Raw genomic sequence first — 17,523 nt, 5'->3', positions numbered from 1 at the left:
CATTGACAATCATTGTAGTGTTGAACGGGATGGCAAATTTAGAGGACAAAGGTAGGTCGATTTCCCCGGGCACCGAAGACGTGGGCAGCCCTCCGCACCTCTCTGATTCACAGGGGTAGACACATTTCAGTTGAATACATTCAGTTGGATAACTGACTAGTTATTCCCCTTTCCCTTTCCTTTCCCTAGGTACTGTCTCCAATTTCCAAAATTGCAACATGAGCCTTTTGGCTAATAGAGTACAAAGAGAGACAGCTTTCCCTTCCTGGTTATTCCCATCAACTGTACCAAACAGACTGATCAATGGGTCTGGGGCTATAACTCTATCAAAGGCTTTAGATAAGTAATCAAAAATGAGAGCCCAGTAAGCATGTAACTTAGGACATGTCCAAAATAAGTGGGTCAACGTCCCCTCATCCTGCTTGCACCTCTCACACAGTGGTGAGGTGTCTGGGAATATTTGATGCAGTTTTGAGTAATGTAACCTGTATATCACCTTAAACTGAACAAGGAATGAGAAGTTCAACGAGCAGGTGTCCACATACTTTGGTCATGTAGTGTATGTAGTAAATGACAGAGAATGTAAATAAAAAAGAGGATAGGAATTATGCAACAGTAGCCTATATGATCAGCAATGTAAGTAGTATGACAATACTGTATGGAATGTATTTGGCAAGAGTTTATATGTTGTATGGATCGATTTTAAATTTAACGTTGACATTGACATTTCCAATCAGAAAATAGCAATTTCTTTTAATAATGTATCAACCGTTAAAATAACTTTTCTTGAAGTGAAATGCTTTATCTCACAATAATTATTTTGAATCAAAACAGAAAATGAATTGTTTGCAAAAACAGAGGGGTAAAACACAAATAACACAATCAAACACAAAGACAAATAATCATCTGATAGACAGATTTGATTTTGCCTTCCCATACACCCCAGCTCTCTAAGAACTGTTAGAGACATTTTTATCGAATGAAGCTTGAAGCTAATGGAATCTAAAGTTCACGACAAATCTTTCATAAAGTCAACATCTTATCAAAAGAAAAGGTTTGCACATTAAATGAGTGAGACTTTAAATGCTAGAACCATGCTCCAACAGACAGAGAAAACACTAGTTCAGCAATACTTTCAGTCGAAGCGTTTGCACTTCCATAAAGTTTGTGTCTATCATTTTCAGAGGGTAATATTAAGTCAAAGAAACTGATTGAAAAGCACAATAATCCTTATCCTTCAATAACAGCGGCAAACTGTAGCTTCAACAAATTTGACCAAGTTTCTTTCTACTTTAAAAAGAGAAGAGATTTCATGAGGTAAATGTCATAAAGACTTGTATCGTAGTTGGCATTGTGTGCGTCTACAGTATTTAACCCTTGACCTTCATATTAGATTTTGTCTGTTGGTATCAGGACTCATGTCTTTACAAGTTCAATTTAAAACACATTCTCTAAAACGTCCTAAAACATTATCTTATGATTGCACTCCCTTTGTTATTATTGCTTCATTGATACACATTTCAAAATATGTAACGAATGATTAGCTAATGAATAGCACATTTGGTGTTAAGTATTATCAACAGATTACTCATTGCTTGCTTTCAGTTCCTAAACCCCTTGTAACAGCTCTCAATACTCTTAAGCCTTTCTCAAATCATTCAGAAGTTAAATATCAAGTCCAAAAATGATATAGCTATTATTCTTTTTTCATTTTTTTTCTTCAAACAATACAAAACATACACACACAAAAGACAACATACAGACGCACACAAACATCAACAACATGTGTTCTCACTCCTATCTCCAGTGCCTGTACTTCTCTCCGACACATGTCCTCAAATTGCACCATTTTGTTCCCCTCCGTCGCCCATGCTCAATATTTAGAAAATCAAGCATATGATTTTCCATTGTCTTAAAGATAGAGGATTGGTTTATTTCCAGTTTAAGTATACGTTTTTTCAAGATAATTGACGAGAAGAGTATCGTCCAACCCATTGGTTACATTGTAATACTTCTGACAGACAACCTTCTATATTTGTGCAATACTAGTATACAGTACACACGGATTGCACAAAACATTATGAACACCTGCTCTTTCCATGACATAGACTGACCAGGTGAATCCAGGTGAAAGCTATGATCCCTTATTGATGTCACTTGTTAAATCCACTTCAATCAGTGTAGATGAAAGGGAGGAGACAGATTAAAGAAGGATTTCTAAGCCTTGAGACAATTGAGACATGGATTGTGTATGCGTGCCATTCAGAGGGTGAACGGGCAAGACAAAAGATTTAAGTGCCTTTGAGCGGGACATAGTAGTAGGTGCCAGGCGCACCGGTTTGTGTCAAGAACTGCAATGCTGCTGGGTTTTTCAAGTTTAACAGTTTCCCGACTGTATCAAGGACAGTCCACCAATCAAAGGAGATCCAGCCAAATTGACACAACTGTGGGAAGCATTGGAGCCAACATGGGCCAGCATCCCTATGGAATGCTTTCGACACCTTGTAGTCCTTGTAGAGTCCCAACGAATTGAAGCTGTTCTGAGGGCAAAAGGGAGGAGGGTGCAACTCAACATCAGGAAGGTGTTCTTAATGTTTTGTACACTCAGTGTATAGTATAAAGTATATACTTCAGTATATGGCAATTGCGCAATAAATCATGTACATCATAACATAAGTCAGTGAGTGTTACATTGACTTGGACATGTCCATGTTAATATTTTCTTATAGATGTCCTTCAAATCTCTTTCTGGTCGACAGTGCACTTTAGAATCAGACCTGGGTTCAAATAGTATGTTTTCACAATCAAGCACAGCTAAAGTATTTGAAAAAATACTATTTGAACCCAGGTCTGATCAATTTTTGACATTAGACTGGGATTAAAACAAAAATACTTCCTGAGGTATGATGGGTAAATTGAGGATAGCGGTGGGGATTGTGGAATGTAGGAGCCTGAACCCAGATCTGTTTGCGCTGTCTTGCCAACTCCTTTTGTCAACTCCTATGGTCAAACAGATCTGGGACCAAGCTAGGAATGTAGACCGGAGGTAACAGAATTTATTAGCAGAATTTATTAGCATACTGAATGAGGCGAAGCTTATTCTCATCACACCCATGATGAACTCTCCGTCTGTAACTCGCGCTGAGGTGGGGAGAGAGAGCAAGAGAAAGAAACAGACAGGAATGATCATCATCAGGTTTATATTACAGTTAAAATGTCAAAACACATTAAACAAGACTTTATTCTTCTCACCATTGTCTTTTTTCTCAAAGAATGTCCAGAGTTTGTTGGCCCTCTTCTCCGGTGTGTTATCATCGTTGGGCAGCTCCTGCCTGTGTTAGGAATTAGCTTGAAAATAGCCGGTTGGATACACAAGGGGCATAGTTTAGGATCCGTCAAATATCAGGGAGGGACTAAATATGGTATAGCTTTTGCTCAATACAATTTTGAATAGACTACCACACTGTTTATTGTGAACAGTATGACCAGTATGAACATTATAATAACAAATCCATCGCAGATCAACGACTAGACCGCCGATCATACACCCCCCATTTCGCGCTTCAACACCATGAAGAACGATACCGGTGATGTCGTGTTTCTTTTTGGTGGCGCGATGGCTAGCAACAATGACAGCATTTTGTAAAAATGTTTTTAATGCACATGACCATGGGAATATCAGAGCTGTGTCCATGGTAAAATATCAGAGCTGTGTCCATGGTAATCTCGTAAACAATTCATTTAGACCTGGTGTTTATTTGAAACAGGTGTTTTTTTGCTGAAATAGGCATCGGCAGCTATTTGAGGCGGCTATCAGTTATTCTGTAACATGGGAGAGTTACTGACAAATACGTAAAACCAATCGTGGCGAATACGTCAAAAATCATGGAAGCATTTGATCCACAATCACTTAGGGAATTAGGCTCAATACAAGCAGCTTGTTGTTGTAAAGTGTTTGTGAAAGGATGTCATGGAAATTCTCTCACCCTACATCAACTATAAACACCAGATCACTGCAGTGAGAACATATCCTTAGAACATCCCAATCCTGTTCTTTTTAATCTTCTCACAAAACCATATCCCAGGCCTGATTAAGTTTATATGGGAACATTTTAAACGAGAGATTACTGTGGAGCATTGATGGTTGTACTATGAAACAATCAAGTTATAATCTTTACAGGTAAGGATAAAGAAAACATATCCCTCCGAAGCGTCAAAAACACACCGCATTCTTTCCTGAACAATGTATGAAATAATCATATACCACGAACATTGTAAAATATTTGCGTTCAGGGAAAATTTGTTGGTTTCGATGGATTTCAAATGTTAGTATCTACCATTTATAAATATGCTTCCCATCTGAACCTTAGTTTTGATTAAATCGCATTGTGTTCCCATGGCTTGTAAGCAATCAAAATAAGATTTTGGAGAGAAGAATGGTGGTACAAAAACCACTAAATCACATGTCAGCATTTCAACTGTAAACATGGAGCTTAGAGATTAGAGCCGAAGGACTGGTGCCAACTGACAAATCAGCAGCAGCTTGTTCTCATTTACAGTTCACACAGACTTGGTTTGTTGAAAAGGATTTAGTCCTTTTTTAATATACAGTACCAGTGAAAAGTTTGGACACACCTACTCATTCAAGGGTTTTTCTTTATTTTTTTACTATTTTCTACATTGTCGAATAATAGTGAAGACATCAAAACTATGAAATAACACATATAGAATCATGTAGTAAAAAGTGTTAAACAAATCAAAATATATTTTACATGTTAGATTCTTCAAAATAGCCACCCTTTGCCTTGATGACAACTCATCCCAAATCATCTCATTAGGTTGAGGTCGGGTGATTGTGGAGAACAGGTCATCTGATGCAGCACTCCATCACTCTACTTCTTGGTAAAATAGCCCTTACACAGCCTGGAGGTGTGTTGGGTCATTGTCCTGTTGAAAAACAAATGATAGTCCCACTAAGCACAAAGCCAATCAAGTCTCTTCTTCTTATTGGTGTCCTTTAGTAGTGGTTTCTTTGCAGCAATTCGACCATTAAAGGCCTCATTCACGCAGTCTCCTCTGAACAGTTGATGTTGAGATGTGTCTGTTACTTGAACTCTGTGAAGCATTTATTTGGGCTGCAGTCTGAGGTGCAGTTAACTCTAATGGACGTATCCGCTGCAGCAGAGGTAACTCTGGGTCTTCCTTTCCTGTGGCGGTACTCATGAGAGCCAGTTTCATCATTGCGCTTGATGGTTTTTGCGACTGCACTTGAAGAAATGATCAAAGTTCTTTACATTTTCCCGGATTGACTGACCTTCATGTCTTAAAGTAATGATGGACTCTCATTTGTCTTTGCTTATTTGAGCTGTTCTTGCCATAAAATTGACAAATAGGGCTATCTTCTGTACACCACCCCTACCTTGTCACAATACAGCTGATTGGCTCAAACGCATTAAGAAGGAAAGAAATTCCACAAATTAACTTTTAACAAGGCACACCTGTTAACTGAAATGCATTCCAGGTGACTTCCTCATGAAGCTGTTTGAGAGAATGCCAAGAGTGTGCAAAGCTGTTATCACGGCAAAGGGTGGCTACTATGAAGAATCTCAAATATATTTTGATTTGTTTAACACTTTTTTTGGTTACTATATGATTCCATATGTGTTATTTCATAGTTTTGATGTCTTCACTATTATTCTACAATGTAGAAAATAGTCTAAATAAATAAAAACCCTGGAATGAGTAGGTGTTCTAAAACTTTTGACCTGTATTGTCTGTAAACCACTACTAACCCCAGCAAAATACAGTATGTGGTGTTTGCCATTGGTCACATTTACACGGCAAAGCACTGACTGTTCAGATATTGGTTGGCAATATTGTACACTTCACCATGATCACTACAGGGTGGGTAAACTCATTGTCATTCTTTAGCATATATCCAGCTCGAAGGGCCATATAAGAAGTGGTAGGTTTAAAAAAACATTTTCATTTGGCCTAAAACATTATTCACGATTTTACTATTCAACATCCTTTGCATGTTTGAACAATTGACACATTTACTTCCAGACAGCCATGGGAGAAAATTGCACAGTGAGTGTTACGTACATCATGACCTGCAGCCCAGGACACACTGAGATCTGTCTTTAAGTCTTTAAGACACTGTTTAACCCTCCCTCCTACACACTTTTAGTTTAACCTCAGTACTAGGTCATGTTTAATTGTTTACCGCTCGTTAATTCTGACCACCCTCAGTATACAACTGGTTACCTAAGTGATGGAGAGCTGATGGAGAGATGGAGAGCTGATGGAGATGGAGAGCTGGGTGAATACGGTCAGACACTGCAGTGGAGTGGTATCAGTGCCAGAATGAATCTGCACCGCAGGGACATTGACACTATCGCTGAGGCAAAACAATTTACACCAGCCTCCAGTTCACTATAATGCTACCTGAGCCTCCATAGCAGGAGCGAGGCACCAATGCAATGAATTTTGAGATTTTCGGTGTTAACATTTTCTTTGTCTAATGGAAAGTCAAGATTTTTTTGATTGAACATTACATTTTTTGGCTTAGTTTGCTCATGTTATAAAGTGTTTAATTATCCTATGGCTGAGAGCCCTTGATATAAGCATTGCCCGTTTCTGGGTAAAAGGTTTGTGTGTAGCAATGTCAGAGGATCTGTTCAGGGGACAAGTACTACATCTTAGAAGCTAAAACAGAGCTTGAGGCTTATCCCTCCTCCATACTGCCTGAGACCCTAACCACAGCCCCTCCCCCATCTATGTCAATCACCAAGTAGCTCAACAAGTAGTACAACCATATGATACTTGATGACCAGAATCAACCTCACACAACCTTAAACCTTAACCCCTCAATGTCAATACAGAGGCTTAGTTTAAGGCTAGTTTGGATTTAGATGACAAGCATCAGTCAACAGCATTAGTTTCTAACATGCATGTCATCTCTATTGATCTGTCTATTTATCCACCCATCCATCCATCCACTCCCCGCTTCCCCTCCCCCTCCCGACTTGGTGATGTATCTGTTCTTGTCCAAGTCGAACAGCGAGAAGGTCCACTCCAGCTTCCTGGCGGTCTTGCCCGTGGACGTCAGGTGCAGCGCAATGATGTACTCCTTGAAGTCCAGAGTGCCGTTATCATTGGTGTCGAAGGAGCGGAAGACGACCTGCGCACACGTCTGTTATACAGGATTGTTAAGGTGCTGAGCCACAAACACACCCAAATGAACTTCTTATCTGCACATTTTTGTTTCTCCATCAATCCATGTCCACACGTTAAACACACACACAATATATTTCATGCAATGTCTATGTAATGTCTTAATATGTCCTTATTTTTGTATTGCCCTTTCTTAACAAGTACAAACAACTTTAAACAATTACATTATTTTAAACCTATTGCACTGAACATTTTATCCACATACTGTAGACTGCTGTGTAGGTATTGTCTGTAGCTTTACCTTCAACACCATCAGTAAGACTTGTCCGTTGTCAACACTTGAGTTGAATAAACAACAACAATGGTCTTACAGATATGAGCTGTTTTCACAGATATGAGGTGTTTTCACAGATATGAGGTGTTTTCACAGATATCATCTGTTTTTACAGATATCAGCTGAGGTTAGTGTAGAGGGGCCATGCAACCATTTCTCAACACATTGTTGGCAGTTCCTAGACAGCTAACTGTAGGTCCGTCTTTTAGGTTTAGGTGCTTTAGTCAGTTGGGATCCCACCTTGAGGGTTTGGTCAAACTATGTACAGTAATATAAAAAAAATGTGGAGATGGGAGAACCTTCCAGAAGGACATCTATCTCTGCAGCTCTCCACCAATCAGGCCTTTATTGTAGAGTGTCCAGACGGAAGCCACTCCTCAGTAAAAGGCACATGGCAGACCGCTTAGAGTATGCCAAAAGGCATCTAAAGACTCTCAGACCATGAGAAACAAGATTCTTTGGTCTGATGAAACCAAGATTTAACTATTTGGTTTGAATGCCAAGCGTCACGTCTGGAGGAAACCTGGCACCATCCTTACGGTGAAAAATGGTGGTGGCAGCATCATGATTTCGGGATATTTTTCAGCGGCAGGGACTTGAAGACTAGTCAGGATGGAGGGAAAGATGAACAGAGCAAAGTACAGAGAGATCCTTGATGAAAACCTGCTCCAGAGTGCTCAGGATCTCAGACTGGGGTGAAGGTTGATCTTCCAACAGGACAACGAACCTAAGCACACAGCCAAGACAACACAGGCGTGGCTTCGGGACAAGTCTCTGAATGTCCTTGAGTGGCCCAGCCAGAGGCCGGACTTGAACCCGATTGAACATTTCTGGAGAAACCTGAAAATAGTTGTGCAGCGACGCTCCCCATCCAACCTGACAGAGCTTGAGAGAATCTGCAAAGGTGCTTCAACAAAGTAAAGGGTCTGAATACTTATGTTAATGTGACACAATTTCTTTTTTGCTTTGTCGTTATGAGGTATTGTGTGTAGATTGATGAGGGGGGAAAACGATTTAGTACATTTTAGAATAAGGCTGTAATGTAACAAAATGTGGAAAAAGTCAAGGGGTCTGAATACTTTCCGAATGCGCTGTATGTGTGAAGCCCCACTATATCACTTCTAGAATTGTCCTAAGGGGGAAAATGAAGTTGTTTGAATTTAATGTAAATGATGCCAGATACTGAAATACCTTTAACATTGATTCAATTTTCTCAACCACATCAAGAGAGACCTCTGGAAAGACTTGCGCCAAGACATGTGTGTTAACATCAGTCCCCCAATTAACCTGTGAATGAAATCAAACTACTTAAAGGTTCAGATGGCCAGAACACCGACTGACAGAGGCATAGCTCCAGATCCCCTTAAAACAGGTTGGCATAGTGCCACTCTTCAGCGATAGTCTAGTCCTCACATTCCACTTTCTCCACACACACCTTATCCACTGTGATCTCCCTGGCCTGACACACATTCACCCCCACTTGTTTTGTCCATCCATTCCTATTTTAAAGAGTGTTTTTTCCCCCTGGGCTGGAACTATACTTCTGTTTAAGTGTTTCAACAGCACCCTCAACTCTCTGAGCCAGTAAAGCTGCTGCCCCAAGACCGAATACAATCTAACCTTCGCTCTAAATGAAGGTTTAAGCCTAGTGGGTGGCGGGCCGACCGTGCTAACGAAGGGATCTTTTGATTGGCGAAGAGACAGAGGGAGGAGAGGTTAAAGTGATGGTTTATGCCAGGACGGAGCGGTGCCAAAGCGATCTAATGGCCATGCCATCCATTGTCTGTATGTCAGATACATGCCATGATAAATATAGTGAGGGGTATGAAAAGAGCTGGCAATTAGATCACAACAATGGAACATGGAACAAACCCGGGCAGGACAGGCTATATAGGCAGGTTAACTCTGCTCCCGGCGGACCTCAGACTGCAGGCTTTTGTTCCAGCTCTTAAATACCGGATTAGACTGATCAGGATCTTCATTTTAGGCCATGATTAAATTGAAGACCATCATTGATTAATTCAATCAGGTGTTGATGCTGAGCTGGAACAAAACTCTGCACACACTGCGGCTGGCCCTCCTGGACCAGAGTTGCCCTCTTATAGACCACAAGTTTAAAAAAATCTAAATTTGACAGGACAAATCTATGTTCTCTTCTTCCAGGAGAGACCATTTTCTCTCCCCTGCCTTCTATTAAGCCTGTTGTTGTTTTTAGTATGATTGTACTAAATACTTCTTGCCAGGTTTACAGGATATGAGTTGATTGACGGTATCCTCTGAATAAGATAGCATTAAACTTAATTTGAGCCCTCTCAATATAAAGCTAATGATGTTTTGTTTAAGTAGTTTAAAAAGCTCCCATTTGCTCTTATTGGCATATTGAATTGTGGTCATACACATCACCTAGAAAATAGAGTACAATTATGAATATCTATCTACACATAGTAGTAGGCAAAATAGTCACCATACATACTTGCATTGGTGTATCTCTCTGATGGAATATGCATTGTGTGTATGTAAGTTCTTAAGTGTGTTTAAATGTATGCTGTATGATTTGATTGAATAAGAGTGTCAGTCCAAACAGGTCTACTGATACATAATGTACATACTCTCGGTACATAATGTACATACTCTCCTTGTGGGGACCTGAGAATAAATCTTTTTGTCTCCATCTACAGTTCACTGTAGAATCTGTCCCAAAATAAGAGCACAGCAAGCGGGAATGGTCAGAGAGACTGAAAATACTACAACTGCTGGAAGTGTGCCTAGTTGAAATGTAAAGCGCAATGGATCACAGTTTGTGACAAGCAATCAATATTTCAATACCATCTAAATTATTTACATTACTAGTACACCTTGAAACATTTCCAAACTTGAAAGAGCCCGAAGAGGCTGTTCACACAAGGAAACATACATAATAATTACATGAAAAAGATTGACTGTAAGACCACACAAGAGATGTCAAATCACATCCACCAATAGCATCCATGTAACAGATGAGCATTATTAAAGAAATGTTTTGACATTACTAGTTTGTAATATTTTACCTTTATTTAACTAGGCAAGTCAGTTAAGAACAAATTCTTATTTTCAATGACGGCCTACGAACAGTGGGTTAACTGCCTTGTTCAGGGGCAGAACGACAGATTTTTACCTTGTCAGCTCAGGGATTCGATCTTGCAAACTTTCAGTTACAAGTCCAATGCTCTAACCACTAGGCTACCTGCCGCCCCTATACAGGGGACATTACATGTTAGGTGAGTGCAGTCAACCCTATGGCATAAAACACTGCTATTATTACCCATCAAACACTAATACTGCTGGACTCAAGTCTCAGAAGAAAATGTAAAATACTGCACTAGAACAAGAACTATTGCAGTGGTTCAATGTGAGGGGAGATCGGGGGTAATTGATCCATGTCTGGCATCCATCCACCAACGTGAAGAGGGAAAGCCTATTGAAAGAAGAGGCAGAGAGAACGAGAGGTTACAGATCAATTGCATGTCATTATTTTACATGTTGCAGAGTAGATGCATCCCAATTAGCATGTCTTGGCATGTATTTATTTTATTTAACCTTTATTTTAACAGGGAATCATGCTGTCTCTTTCACAGATGAGCCATATACTGTATGTATAATTTAGAATATGTTTGGGCCTATAACCCATTATTTAAGTCCCGATAAGTAACTTACCTGCTTTTATGGACAGTCACGGCCCTAAGGTCCCTGGGGCGATGGATATGCATCTTGCGGCTGAGGGTGCGGGCCAATCGGTCAACAGTGGTGCCAATGTGGCCCAGCTCTTTGCTGGAGGCAAGGCCGTCAATGTTGCCGCTGTACCACAGCACCCAAAGACATGAGCATGAACAGTGCCCCTGTGTACACCAGGAGATCCCCAAAGTCTCTGCTATTGATATCCAGAGGGACCAAATCAAATCAAATTTATTTATATAGCCCTTCTTACATCAGCTGATATCTCAAAGTGCTGTACAGAAACCCAGCCTAAAACCACAAACAGCAAGCAATGCAGGTGTAGAAGCACGGTGGCTAGGAAAAACTCCCTAGAAAGGCCAAAACCTAGGAAGAAACCTAGAGAGGAACCAGGCTATGAGGAGTGGCCAGTCCTCTTCTGGCTGTGCCGGGTGGAGATTATAACAGAACATGGCCAAGATGTTCAAATGTTCATAAATGACCAGCATGGTCAAATAATAATAATCACAGTAGTTGTCGAGGGTGCAACAAGTCAGCACCTCAGGAGTAAATGTCAGTTGGCTTTTCATAGCCGATCATTAAGAATATCTCCACCGCTCCTGCTGTCTCTAGAGAGTTGAAAACAGCAGGTCTGGGACAGGTAGCACGTCCGGTGAACAGGTCAGGGTTCCATAGCCACAGGCAGAACAGTTTAAACTGGAGCAGCAGCACGGCCAGGTGGACTGGGGACAGCAAGGAGTCATCATGCCAGGTAGTCCTGAGGCATGGTCCTAGGGCTCAGGTCCTCCGAGAGAAAGAGAGAATTAGAGAGAGCATACTTAAATTCACACAGGACACTGGATAAGACAGGAGAAGTACTCCAGATATAACAGACTGACCCTAGCCCCCCGACACATAAACTACTGCAGCATAAATACTGGAGGCTGAGACAGGAGGGGTCAGGAGACACTGTGGCCCCATCCGATGATACCCCCAAACAGGCAGGATATAACCCCACCCACTTTGCCAAAGCACAGCCCCCACACCACTACAGGGATATCTTCAACCACCAACTTACCATCCTGAGACAAGGGACAAGGCTGAGTATAGCGCACAAAGATCTCCGCCACGGCACAACCCAAGGGGGGGGGGGGGGGGGGGGCGCCAACCCAGACAGGAAGATCACGTCAGTGACTCAACCCACTCAAGTGACGCACCCCTCTTAGGGACGGCATGGAAGAGCACCAGTAAGCCAGTGACTCAGCCCCTGTAATAGGGTTAGAGGCAGAGAATCCCAGTGGAGAGAGGGGAACCGGCCAGGCAGAGACAGCAAGGGCGGTTCGTCGCTCCAGAGCCTTTCTGTTCACCTTCATACTCCTGGGCCAGACTACACTCAATCATATGACGTACTGAAGAGATGAGTCTTCAGTAAAGACTTAAAGGTTGAGACCGAGTCTGCGTCTCTCACATGGGTAGGCAGACCATTCCATTAAAAAAGACTCTCACCAGCAGGGCAGCGCCACCCAGCAAGTCCATCAGCACAAGTCCATTTACAGTGGGACAGGCCATCACAGAGCCTCATGGTCACACCTGAATGAGCGAGGGAATCAGAAATCTGCCACAAACAATGTTAAATAAATGCTAATATGAAAGGCTAAATATAATTTATCATCTACATGAGTGGGAAATAAAAGTGGTTGGTATTAGGTAACAAAAATGTAAACACAATGTTTGTATGGTCTAAACAGGAATCCACAGGGCAAACACTGGTTTAATCAACTTTGTTTCCACTTCATTTCAACCAAAAAAGTATATGTAATGACGTTAAATCAGCGTGGAAAACTGTTTAGAATTGCAAAATGCAATCAAAGTAAGAGAATTTCGTATTTTTTCACCCAACTTTAAAATAAATCCAACGACAGTGTGAAATTGTTGGTTGAATTCACGTTGAATTCTCGTTGGTTGACAACTCAACCAAATGTAAATCAAAAAGGTGCCCTTGTGTGAAGGTACTATTTTCTAATCCCAGCATATCCAAACGAATTACATTTTCACTCCAAAGCAACAAAGAAAATAGTAAAGCTAGGCAGAATATATTGTTAAACATGCTTTTGATATTCTATAGACTGACGTTTAGTTGCGCTTTGTCATGTTTTACACGTTTGTTTTTAAATTGCTCAGGTGACACTGATGTCGACTCCGACACCTTTTAATGTCGTTATTTATTAGATATCTGACCAAGTTTTGTATTCTCCCGGAATTGTCGAATTCAAACCCATCTTTAATTTTTTTGTGTGTTTTCTCAAAAACGATGTTATCCCCTCCCACAATCTCACCTGAGCTCCTCCCACATACAGTATGCAAAAATTGTATGAAATTATTATCATGGCAGGCTATAAGATGCAAATGTAGTAGTTGATGTTGGTTATTTGAAGACACGATGAAGTAGGTGTTAGATTAGTTTCACTGTAATTATTATACATTCTCATTAGCCATCGAAGAGGAAGTCCGAAGCGTTACACCCCCTACGCAGTAATTACGCACGTGGCTCGATTAGAAAAGCTGTCTAATTCACTCCATTTCACCTGATGGGAAGCGGATGGTTATTAACTTGCTTATTAACTTGCGTCTCGTTTGAAGAACGGGGTAACAACTAATACAAACCATTCGCTGACCTTTCATGCTAAAACATCAGTTGTTTTTACCTGTATTCGTATTGCATTCTACATTGATTAGCTACATTTCAATTTCGGAGCAGGTGAATTTACTAGATACCACTTATATGGCGAATTCGCATTGGGTGTACCTTAATTGTTTTACAGCTGGTGACATCACCGTCTCGACGGACTAATGACTGTTTTAACACTTTTCTTAACGTATTATCCACGATGGTGCTTATTATAATGTTACAATGTTGCCATATGTATTACAGATTTGCAGAACAGCACTCAACCCACGAAGGATGACTGATCGGACAAGCACGAGGAATGCAACGGGTACTTTCATTTGTCTTCCTCCGAATAGGCTGTATTGTTATTTTACAAAATTACTGCATTTACTTTACAAATGTTTAAAAGCAGAATTAGCTTACTCAATGCACTTCCATTTAAACAGTATATTTATCAAATGTTTATTATTTGTCACTCATGTGTCACTACCATTGACTGTGGTCCCTAAAGGTCTGTATAATGTTGTGGATGAATATGAAGTCTCCTTCCCCTTTGAGGAGAACCAGGGCCGGTCTGCCTATCTGAACCAGAGTGAGCAGATTTTGGAAGGTACATTTGGGCATAATACCAGTCAGACAGATATATATTTTTTTGGGGGGGTGTGTTGGTTAACAACCAGGCTTCTGTATTAACCATTTTACCTGTCTCATACACAATATTAGTAAGTTAAGCAACCCCTTATAAATGTGTTCTCCTATCATGACAATGTCAGATAGTTCAGGGCTACTCAAACCCGAGCAAAGTGATCTACAGTTTATTGATTGTCACTAATTGGACAGACATTCCATTCACCTGGAGGGTGGAGGTAATTAAACTACCATCCCTCATGAATAGTGCCCTGCATAATCACCTCTTGATACCTTATTAGTCAACTAAATGAATAATGTAATTATGGTGTCATAAGTCAGGTGGTCAATAACTTATCAGGGCCTACCCATGTATGACCAATGCCTCAAACAGTCAAATAATGACCTGCACCCTTCCAGAGGCGGCTTCTGAAATGCCTCCGCACTACAGCCCGTTCATGCTGATCACCAACCTGCGCACCCACCTTTGTGTGTCCCTGGAGAAGAATTCGTGGCTGCAGAAGCGCATCGAGGACCTGGAGGAGGAACGCAACTTCCTGCGCTGCCAGCTGGAACGCTTTGTCTCCTCCATGAGGACGCCGGAGAGCAACCGTAAAGACTGGGGTGTTGGTGGTGGGGAGCACTTTTCTACTGACTTCCCACTGGGCACAGATGTCAATTCAGCATCTATTCCAGGTTGGTTCAATGTAATTTCATTGAACAACGTGGAAACAACATTGATTCAACCAGTGTGTGCCCAGTGGGTTAGTACTTGACTGTACGTTCAATTGAAGCACTGTTTCTTATCTGGTCACACTTTCTATTTAGTGCACTGTTTGGAAACATAATACAAGTTAATACACAACTATATAAGCTGATACATGGAGATAGGTGAAATTGAGGTAGCGGGGGAAAAAATATTTCAAAATTGGAACTCGTTTAAAAATCGATTATCCTCTCCCCTCTATTAGATGTTTATCCCGAATCCCAACACACTAGTCTGAACTACACTACTCTGAAACCTCCACCAGAGAGAGCTCCAAGCCCTCCTCCTTCGCCCATGACCACCAGGTCTGGAATGCTACGGAAACACGTCCAGAGCCAACCTCACACATGTAGCAGCAGAGTACCTGGTGAGAGGGAAGCAGAATAGAATTTGGGTGGGATGGCTTTTTAGGAGTGGGAGAGTCATACGGCTTAAGCTAGGCTGTAGTGTCAACCGTCATCTAGTGTCTTGAAGTGTACGAGGATACATTTTGTCACTGCCCCCCCCCCCCCCCCCTCTCTCTCTAGTAAAACAGGAGGTGCGTGTGATCGAAGAAGATAAGTACTTTGAGGAAGACGGTTATATGGAGGAAGAGGAAGTGGAAGAGGAGGACGATTCATCGGACGAGAAGATGTCCAAGAAAAGGGGATCCAAGAATGGTGGGGAGCCAAGAATGAAAATGAGACGTGTTTTCCGGATTACTCGGGGCAAGGAAAGACAAAGAGGTAATCAAGTCATTTTATTTCTATGTTATTTCCTATGCCCGGTGCATTTCTGCTGCATCATAATATTAAATTGTCTGTTGGAAAAAATTGTTTCCTTATCACACTTTTGGGGGAAATTCCTATCAACCGCTAACTAAAATGGCTCCTCTCCTTCAGTGAAAGATCCTGACGGTGTGCTCCATCGGTACCAGAAGATCCTCCTCACCTACCAGCGCCTGAGGAGCATGTCCAAGGCCTTCCAGGTCCACCGGGTGGACCGCAACACTATGGCCTCCACATCCCCCATCGCCGAGCTGCTGCTGGTAGCCCCAGAGAAGGTGGCCGAGGTGGGCGAGTTTGAGTCTTCCAAGGAGAAGCTCCTGGACTACGCCCGTCGCTGCTACAAGGCCCTGGACGAGCCCATGCACGCCAAAGTGGCAGCCATGAAGAAGAACCACCTGCTTCTGCCCATCTCCTACAGGTTCAGAAACTAATGGAAGGTCCTTTCCTCCTATAAGATTAGACATGGAGGGAAGGTAGACTGAAAAGTTATTGACCTTAATGGGGAGTCGCATACCTAAGGCTTCGTTAAGAGCCATTTGGCTCTAGCTTCAGATTATTATAATTTTTTTTGTATTTATTTTTTTACCTTTTCTCTTGAAGTATCTTATTCATTGTGTTTGAATCTTCTTCTGAAGGGCTAATTGCAGGATTACTGCATTGGGGGCACCGAGAGTAGTTTTTCGTTGTTGAGCGAGAGATACGTTTACCCATCTTTGTTTTTTGCAAGGAAAGAGATGGAATTTGTGTAAAAGGTTGTAGTCTGTCACTGTATTCACTAAAAGCCACACACTGGATAATTTTGTGACGTAGCCTATTACAGCAGTTACATAGAAAAATAATGTTGGCTCCATCCTGCTGTTCATGGTAATCGGATTAAGTTTTTATAGTCTGATTCATGGCTATCTTTCATTGTCAGGTGGCACAGCAGAATGATGATCTGCGGTGTGAGTTTCTGCATGATTCATGAATGGTAGAAGCACTGGCATACTGCAGACACTGTATTCCTTCCTTTGAGAGCCCTGCTAGTTTTTGTAGACGACTGCCATTCAGGGAAATATTTTCTACAAGTTTGCGGAGTCCAAATTAATGGAAAATGTGAAGAATTTGAGCATACATCAAATGTTGTTTTGATGGTAAAGACAGTTCATGGACAGGCACACCGTTCTGAGCTGTGGGTTTAAAGAAACTCCACCTGTACATGTTTATTTGTTTTCATTGTTGAACCATTTGTTAATACCTGATCCACAGCTACAATATTATTTTGTTAATTTATGTATTTATTGACATTTTCTTTCCACATTTCGATAGTATATTGAGTTCAGTGAAAGCAGTGTAACCCATCTGCTGTACAATAAAAAAACATTGTTTGCGCAAAATGCAGTTATGCGTTTTAGTAGTTGGTATCTGTCTTCCTAGATAATACATTTAAGAAATATGTCTGTCTTTTTAACTGGCCTCTGAAAAATGTTCCAGAATGCCTCTGTTCCGCACACAC

General features: G+C 41.2%; 1 protein-coding gene and 1 pseudogene across 4 annotated transcripts; one reads left to right on the top strand and one right to left on the bottom strand.

The window, feature by feature from the left end:
• Nucleotides 1–497: 497 nt before the first annotated feature.
• LOC139558910 (visinin-like) lies at nt 498–13,553 on the bottom strand (annotated as a pseudogene).
• A 70-nt stretch (nt 13,554–13,623) lies between these two features.
• Nucleotides 13,624–17,408, top strand: LOC139558737 (coiled-coil domain-containing protein 106-like). 4 transcript variants are annotated; one of them, XM_071374119.1, is made up of 7 exons: nt 13,624–13,846; nt 14,133–14,196; nt 14,380–14,478; nt 14,916–15,107; nt 15,467–15,628; nt 15,789–15,986; nt 16,143–17,408. In XM_071374119.1, exons 2-7 carry the CDS (start codon nt 14,163–14,165, stop codon nt 16,457–16,459), a joined length of 1,002 nt encoding a protein of 333 aa, XP_071230220.1. In that variant the 5' UTR covers nt 13,624–13,846; nt 14,133–14,162; the 3' UTR covers nt 16,460–17,408. The 4 variants fall into 4 exon arrangements, with proteins under 4 accessions (XP_071230220.1, XP_071230222.1, XP_071230219.1 ...); XM_071374118.1 differs by having other exon boundaries at nt 13,746–13,958; XM_071374121.1 differs by lacking the exon at nt 15,467–15,628 and having other exon boundaries at nt 13,709–13,846.
• The last annotated feature ends 115 nt before the right edge of the window (nt 17,409–17,523 follow it).

This window comes from Salvelinus alpinus, chromosome 29 (assembly GCF_045679555.1).
Source record: "Salvelinus alpinus chromosome 29, SLU_Salpinus.1, whole genome shotgun sequence".
Taxonomy (NCBI): Eukaryota; Metazoa; Chordata; class Actinopteri; order Salmoniformes; family Salmonidae; genus Salvelinus; species Salvelinus alpinus.
The sequence above is the reverse complement of the archived record's forward strand: the minus strand, read 5'-3'. Positions and strand labels throughout refer to the sequence as shown.